General features: G+C 35.9%; 1 protein-coding gene across 5 annotated transcripts; it reads left to right on the top strand.

Moving 5' to 3' along the window:
- The first annotated feature begins 1,856 nt into the window (after positions 1-1,856).
- LOC103701230 (syntaxin-61-like) lies at positions 1,857-6,755 on the top strand. Of its 5 annotated transcripts, none has more exons than XM_088720521.2 (9): positions 1,889-2,007; positions 2,287-2,372; positions 2,516-2,625; positions 4,017-4,130; positions 4,423-4,536; positions 4,649-4,833; positions 5,570-5,660; positions 6,207-6,272; positions 6,497-6,755. In XM_088720521.2, the coding sequence occupies exons 3-9, from the start codon at positions 2,572-2,574 to the stop codon at positions 6,605-6,607; spliced, it is 735 nt and encodes a 244-aa protein (XP_088576647.1). In that variant the 5' UTR covers positions 1,889-2,007; positions 2,287-2,372; positions 2,516-2,571; the 3' UTR covers positions 6,608-6,755. The 5 variants fall into 5 exon arrangements, with proteins under 5 accessions (XP_008781445.1, XP_088576647.1, XP_026658087.1 ...); XM_026802286.4 differs by having other exon boundaries at positions 1,993-2,007; positions 2,287-2,336; XM_017841384.5 differs by lacking the exon at positions 1,889-2,007 and adding an exon at positions 2,071-2,185 and having other exon boundaries at positions 2,287-2,336.
- Positions 6,756-8,316: the final 1,561 nt, after the last annotated feature.

The following is an 8,316-nucleotide window of genomic DNA, read 5'->3' as shown; positions in this document are numbered from 1 at the left end:
GATGATATTCATCATCTTAATTTTTAAGATTGGTTATGAATAAAGAGGACTAATTTTTTTAAAAAAATTGCTCATTTGAGGTGATGGTACTTATTTTTCTTATCAGTCATAATTATAACATGCATTCTGTAACATTATTTTATTATTTTTTAAGTATCATACCATCATTTTTATTCATTACTTTATGGTCCAATTGAAATGCACAAATAGCAAGTTTATTTACTTTTCTCTTCTCCTACCTATTTTAGTTATGATGGCATATTATTTTGAAATATTTCGATGAGAATTAAATTAGAGATTTTATCAATTTTAGTTAGCGCAAATCTGCCTATTTAATAACTATGCATGCCATATACTACAACCTCATGGATAGATTTACTAATCTAACATTCATGCTAATAGGAACCATCTATACGGAAGAAACTTCAAATGGGTTTATGTCATGTTTGGATTGAGAGAATCTTAGAGAACATGAAAAAAATAAGGAGAGCAAGCAAAAATTCATACGTAATCGAGTCTCAAGAACAATTATTTATTCCATACAATGATTAAGAATAAAACTATTTAGTCCAAACTATGTCAAAGTGATTAAGTTTCTGGTGTGTGAAAGTTGATTGTCATAAGTTAACCTAGGAAAATATTAAGAACTACTCTAGATTGAAAGTATAGGATTGTTAAGAAATAGCATTGTGTATTCTGGATAATACAAATAAGTGTATCTTGGAAATAAACTTGACATGCATGTATTTTGTTTTTTTACGTGAAAGAAACATTGTATACAAAATACAGAAATATAAATTTTTAGGGATAAACATGATGTTTAGATGTTTTTTATTATTCCTATGGAGGAAATATCAAGACTTTAATATAGTAGCAATGATAGCATGAAAATTATCTTAGAAAAGAATAAGAAAGAAAAACAGGAAATTTAGCTTTTAATATTTTTTTTTTGGGCAATTCTATTTGTTTAATAACCTAGAGATCAAACTCAAGGATTATTTGATTTGATATAATTGGTTGGATTTGGTTGGATCTCGCATTGTATTGCCAACACTCGAGTTAATGATCAAATTATATAAAAATACGATGACCCAATCTAATAACTTAGCCAAGTTCTTATGCAAATCCGTAATTTAACTCAACTAGGTCTTCTAAAATTGCCTTTATAATAATATTTTCTATATATATTACATTTAGTTTATATATATCATGAATTACTCTATATTTGTTTGCTATTATTTTATTTATTCAAATTTTATGTTACTCATACCTATATATTATTTAATAATTTGGCAATGATTTACAAGGTGACTTGATGCTCTACAAAATCCAAGCAAGTCAAGTCTCCATATTTCCAATAAATCTTCATATAATATTTACTATTTTACTTCCATATCATTCTATGTTTCATTTTTTATCAAATTGATTCACAACCCAACTACTTTAACCTTGGCAAATTGCCAAACTATAAGTTGAGGACAATGAGGAGAAAAAATCCTTCTATGCAACACTATATTTTGAGTCAATTTTGATTCAAATAAAGAATGAGGTTATATAAACATGACAATACCACCAATTTCAATAATAATATTAAAAAATAAAAACTTGGGTTAGTCCAGAAGGGCAATCATATCTATTTATACAAGATTATATATTTTGAAAATTTCCTACCTATAGAAGCGTCAGATCATCACAAAATTAATAAACTATATCATTTCATTATAACTATGCATGTGGAATGTCTTGATACATAGATTAGAGTCTCCAATACATCAACATCGTAAACGTCATTCACTCGCCCATGATTCGCTGTCGCACGTGCCGGCAATAGTTCCTCCAGGGCTCCTCCTGGACCTACTCCACCACGGTCCATGGCTGCCTGATTCGCACGCGCCCATTCACCGTCCCCCTCCTCATCGCCGCCCCCCCCCCCCCCCCCCCCCCCCCCCCTCCTCGCCTCTGGTCACCGGCGCCGATCAGAGGGAGAGCTCCGGGGATTCGCTCCAGGTACCGCACTCCATCCCTCGCCGTCTTATCCCCCCTCTCCATTCGTTCGCTTGCTGCTCTCGCCCCCAGTTCTGATCTTTCCGGCCCTTCCTGTGCCCAAAACTCGCCACCTTCCCCAATCTCGCCGCATCGCTCCCAATTCCACCTCCCGTACCCCAAGCCGCAATCCCAATTCAAGGTCCCTAATCCACCCTCTCCAAATCTAAATTCCACACATATGGTGCCCAGTTACTTGTATCTTCCAAATCTTTTCTGAAACCTTTCGTCTTTTTCTTCCAGTGCACTCAAACAACTTGGATCTGGCCTTTATGATCTCTTTATGTGAATAAGTAAGCCCAGCATTACTGATAACTCCAATTATATTGGTGGGTTAGGGTTTATTGAACATTGCTGTAAATTTTGATTGGTCTTATATTAGATCCACTTGTCTTGTCGAGGATCTCAATTTTATTATGGATATGCTTTAGTTCATGGGCTGATTTATATGTCTGCTCTCTTATAATTGCAGAACATTGTACCTTGAAGCACTGCGATTTTAAAGTCTTCGTCGGTGAATGCGAAAAAATGACGCCACCTCAAGATCCATTTTATATCGTGAAAGAAGAAATTCAGGATTCTGTAAGTCTGTCTAATCATGTGTTTTTTGTAGTTCGATTTGATATCAGACAACATGAAGACAGGATAAGGGGGCTAGATTAGATGAGCTTGGTAGGGTTAGCAGTAAAACTCTGAAGGATTGATTCCGAGATGATGGTACTGGAGGGAGCTTAAGAGAAAGGTAAAACCATTTGATTTGTTTCTGTTGTATAACATAGGCCGGAGGTACGGTTCATTCGATGAATATACTGGTTTTGAGATAGGAGGGGTGAACTTCAGAAAATGTGAAAGGGGGCCATGAGAAAATATATGGGGCTGCTTTCCATATGATAAATTGGCAAACTAGGATGACCCAAACGAATAACAAAGAAGTTTCTTTATGCTGTAATTCTTGAAACTTGCAACATAATTGTGTTCTGAAATCTTTTGGTGTTTTCTGCTATCTAGTTCCGTTCTTTTTTAGAAAAAATTATGTTCCAACACGAATGTCCTATCTCTTTAAAGGAGTCACGTGTTTTAGTTGTTGAAAGGATGAACATCTCACCTGAAGTGGGTCTTTTATGTTATTGTTGACGCTGATTATGAGGTCATGTATGCTTTTATACTTGTAAAGGGTACTCTTCCACATTCATATATAACCATGCTTTCAATTTATGGATATATTTATATGAAAAGAAAATGACAAAACCTTGTTTTTATAGATCTAGAAAGGACATGTGAACAAAGAGAGATTTATTCAGTGATGTAGGACTGGAGTGAGGAAGAAAGGCATAAAGGTAGAGAGAGTCAAGATGGGAGTAGAACTGGTGGCTGTAAGTTCTGAACCTGAATGTGTGTTTGAGGGGAGCTTAAGGTTCTGGAGGTTCTAGAAAATTTATCGGACATCTTTCAGTCGTGCAGGTGAATCTTTGGTCCACCAATGCCACACTAAGGGCTTGTATATTCATGCTGAGGGGTCAGTAAATTAAGAGAATGATGCCAAAAAGGATGTTGATAGACATAGCAAATGGTGATTTATTTTTTTTCATGTCTTAGATATGTTTACATGAGAGGTAATTGTAAATTACAGTAGTTATGCATAGACATATATTCCGCTGCTTTTCTTTAAACAAATATGTAACTGTGAATGACAGTTGTTATTATATGGAAAACCCATTTGTCAGTTTTAAGCATTCTACAAAGTGTTTGAGTACTTTATAGCAAAGGACCAAGAACTCTTTACATATATATACAATAAATCTCTTTCTACATTTATTAATGAAAAATGCATTTCGATAAATATGTTAATACGCAATTAATGAATTCCAGCTATGTTCCTAGTTATTAGGCATCTTTTTCTATATGCGACTTAATTGTTTCTGCTTATTTTAGAGACCAACCAAACTCTCCATCTTTTGGATGAACTGTGGCAGATTGATAAACTTCAAGCTACTTTTCACCACTGGGAGCAGACCCCTTCAGACACCGGAGAGCGTGTTCATCTAAGCAAGGAGCTCCTTGCCAGCTGTGAAAGCATTGAGTGGCAGGTATCATGTTGTCTATTTTCATTTATTCTACTTCTAAGTACTTTTCTTATCAACATGTTGTTATACTGAGCACTTAACATATTAGAACATGGCATAGTACAACATGGCCTAGCGAACAAGCAAAATCGGACATGAAAAGGGAGATTTCCTTTTTCTTGTCCCTTTGATTTGGATGGCACTCTGCACCTCCTGGCTTTGTATGGTTAAAATTTAGCCAAATGTTTTGTCTGTTCCCATTGTTTTATCGGGCTACAATTCCTTAGTTGAACCTACAGTCTTTCTTCCTTGAAAGGTGGATGAGTTGGACAAGGCAATTGCAGTTGCTGCAAGAGATCCAGCTTGGTATGGCCTTGATGAAGTTGAACTTGAAAGACGTAGAAAATGGACTGGTACTGCTCATAATCAGGTAGACTTAATAGAAATCGTTAAATTTAGTTTTCTCATTAACACTTCTATTATTGTTGTTTCATGATTTCTAAACTGGAAAAGTAATTTGGATGCTCTGATGAAATTTTTAGGTTGGTGTTGTGAGGAGAGCTGTGGAAGCTGGAAAGGAGAAGAGCAGTTCAATCAATGGTATGCGTAAAGAGCTGATGAGACTTCCCAATGATCATGCTTCTCAGACAGGCAGATCGAACCACTTCATTGCCGACAATGATGATTTTATCTCTTCAGAATCAGATCGGCAGCTGCTCCTAATAAAGTAATTTTGTGCTTTATTTATCTAAATCTATCCTTCCATATTTGTTGTGGACATGGCCAAAAATTTTATTAGTCAAACACTTTCTGCAACCAATTTTGGAAATCATTAACTAAATCAAATTGCTTATTCAGTTAATGAACAACCATCAAGTGATACTAAAAAATTGGTCTGACTAGATTTATTGAAGAAAGTAGAATCTGTTGCATTTTATAAGTGTGGTCAGGGTTTCCATCCATGGGGAGAGACAGATCAGGCTTTCCCAAGGAGTTATTTCTAAAAATTGACAATAATTTAGCTATAATTTCTCCAAGGCATTGAAGAATGTTGGGGTCCTGTAGTCATTTTCTTCCAACTGATACATGGATATAGACATTGTGTTGTGTGCTGGTGCATGTGTCAGACTCTTATAGAATCTAATGGTTTTTTCTTTCATAGACTTGTACCTAGGCCTTATATAAATACCCATGCCCAGGCACTAGTTATAGGTACATGATACTAAACTGAAGGGTCCATGCAACATAATTTTCTTCTATGTGGATTTAGAGAAACTTGTCTGCATAGCATGGTCACCCACATCATGGAGAAAAATGCATCAAATGAACAAAAAACCTCAGTATTTACCTTCTGAGTGGAATGGGTTTAGCTTGTTTCATGCCACAGCTGAGCCTTTGGTTTAAGGCTTTTGACGAATAGCTTTATTTCACTGGGAACTTATACCTACTACCTGATGATATAGGCAACAAGATGAGGAGCTGGATGAGCTCAGTGCCAGTGTTCAGAGACTAGGTGGTGTAGGACTTACTATACATGATGAGCTTGTTGGACAGGTATTTTCATGTTTGTTTCAAATTTTTTTATTTTATGAAGGCTTGATTAAATTGAATATCCTCAATGATTATGGTTTGGTGGCAATATGGTTCATAGAAGATTTTCACTTTCTTTTACGAATAGATATAGAACATTTTCCCAAAAAATATCTAGCAGATGGGCAAAAAGTAATAAAGAGGCATCCATGTCTCTGGTATATTTTTGTTTGGTTTGTTATTTTGTTTAAAGCATTTTAATGATCGTTCGTCATGTCATTATTACTTTTTTGACATGCAAAATGTGCTTCTTGGCTAGATTGGTTGGAGTGTTTTGATCGTCTCAATTTTTACATGCATCTTCCTTCCTGGCAGTCATAGGTCATATGTCAGTTGTGTCCAGTTTTTTAGTTACTTTGAAGCAGGATGCCGTATTTGTTCATTTACAGTGCAGTACTGCAGGAGGCCGGTTTAATCTATACTATTATGTTACAGTGCTTTTCTGCAATAACTCAGTAGTGGCAATTTTAATTCATTATCGGTGTGCTTTTTTTTTTTATGTTGATGAAGGAAAGAATATTGGATGACCTAGGCATGGAAATGGAAACTACTTCAAATAGGCTTGATTTTGTTCAGGTTAGTTTTTGCATTCTTCTGTTTAGAAGATGTCTGCATTTTTTTCCTTCTTTATGTTCCTTCCCGGGGCCACTTTTCTTTGGATCCTTTTGCTCTATAGCAAATTTGATTCAGCAGCGAACCTAGTCAAATGACATGCTTTCTGGTCTATTCTTTTTCCCTCCTTTTGCCCCCCAAAGTGCCAAAAAGCATTATTAAAGTGAGAAAACACTTTTTGCGTGCAGAAAAAAGTGGCTATGGTTATGAAGAAGGCTGGTGCGAAGGGACAGCTTATGATGATAGCATTCTTGATAGTTCTTTTCATAATTCTTTTTGTTTTGGTTTTCTTAACATAGAAAACAGAATAACAGTGTGATTGAATATTTTGTTGAATGTAAGCTGTAAGCAAAGGTAAAATATATTTGAAGACTTCAAATAAATCACTGGTGGATAGATGCTCATATACCACTTGAATTATGAAGGATCATTATTCATACATCTTAATTTTGGAATTCTGAGGCATCAATATATCCTAAAGCAGAGCTTCTGCCCATACATCATGCTGCTAGCTCTTATAATTCTACATCTAAGAATTTTTATTCCCTTTACTAAATGGTGCCTAGTCGTCTCTGAGTTGCAAATTTAAGTATGCTGGACATCACTATTGTTGTCTTCAGCTCTAAAGCACTTGAGTGCTCCAATTTCTGATAATGTGATAATGAATGATTTATGTCAATTTGAGGATTCACAACAGAAGTTCGCTCCAGGATTCAATGTGATGCAGGTAATACGATATGCATTCATATTTCAGGTGGGATTCATGTATTGAATGTGGAATTATGCGGCCATATTTCAGATGAATATAGGTTGAGATTTTGGTGGGGACTGAGATGGTGGTCAAAAGGCCCATGCCAGTCTCACTGCGTGTGGGACTAAAGATACTTCGAACCAGTATGATTACTTGTATTTGACTCTCGTTTTCTTGGAGTTGACTGGTGGTAAAGTTTTGGGAATTGTAGAGGGCTGCAAATTGTCCTCTTTTTCCCTTGGAGGAGCACTTCCATCAGACTTATCTCACCTGTTTGCTTATGACAAATAATAATAGGCTAATCATTTGGCTGGAAGGACTTATTATTTGCAAAAATTGTCGAAACTTCGCGAGGAGACTAAATAAAACTGCCGGATTTTGAAGGGCCCCGTTTGGATGGGTGTTTTTTTCCTGTACAGGGGTTGTGTCCTTCGCGAGAAAGAATGATTCAACTTGTACCCAAAAAAAAAAAAAAATGATTCACCATCTCGTGTGCAGATCCACCATTGAAATGTGCAATAGAGATCTATGCAAATAAATGGATGAAAGAGTTCAGATTATTTTTAGATTTTTGCCGGGCCTGATCCGACATAAAAGAAGATCAATAATTCCTTCGCTTGAACGAGTGTATACTTCAGCAACTTTGTTAAACTGAGCACATAAAATATACCTCAGCCTACGCAAGCAAGCCATCCCCAGGGTCAATCGTAATACTCATGCACACCATAGGAGGCATTTGGTATAGAGTGATCATCTCAGGATCAAGGGTGATGTGGGTATAGGTGATGAGAATACCGCGTTTAGTTGTCCTTTTCTGGACAAATTCTTTTCTTTACCTTGACCATGAAGTGCCATGGGATAACCTTTTTCTATTCTACTCTTGCTCGACATGGTAAACAGTATTGCCAAGCATAATCTCAGTTATTTAATCAGCTTCATGGGCCTTCTTTTAGAGTAATTACTTTTCTGTGCTTCCATTCAAGAATTATATTAAATTGAAGAGGCTTCTTGTTTATCTTTGTTAGATTTATACATTTTTGTCGAAATAGTGTGCTTGACTTACATTTTTGATTCATAAGAATTAAAAACACATAAAAAATCTATCCAAGATATATTGGGGTATTTGTGGTATTATGTGGTCGGTAATCTTGGATCCATACCAAACAAGTTACTCATGGATATCCGAGGATTTTTAATCACTAAACTATGGCTTACCAAACACATTGATCTTAGATCATTGGGGATCAAATCACTCCA

Source organism: Phoenix dactylifera, chromosome 4, assembly GCF_051530095.1.
Source record: "Phoenix dactylifera cultivar Ajwa chromosome 4, Ajwa_hap1_PhDact_Kaust_v1.1, whole genome shotgun sequence".
NCBI classification, from domain to species: domain Eukaryota; kingdom Viridiplantae; phylum Streptophyta; class Magnoliopsida; order Arecales; family Arecaceae; genus Phoenix; species Phoenix dactylifera.
The sequence above is the reverse complement of the archived record's forward strand: the minus strand, read 5'-3'. Positions and strand labels throughout refer to the sequence as shown.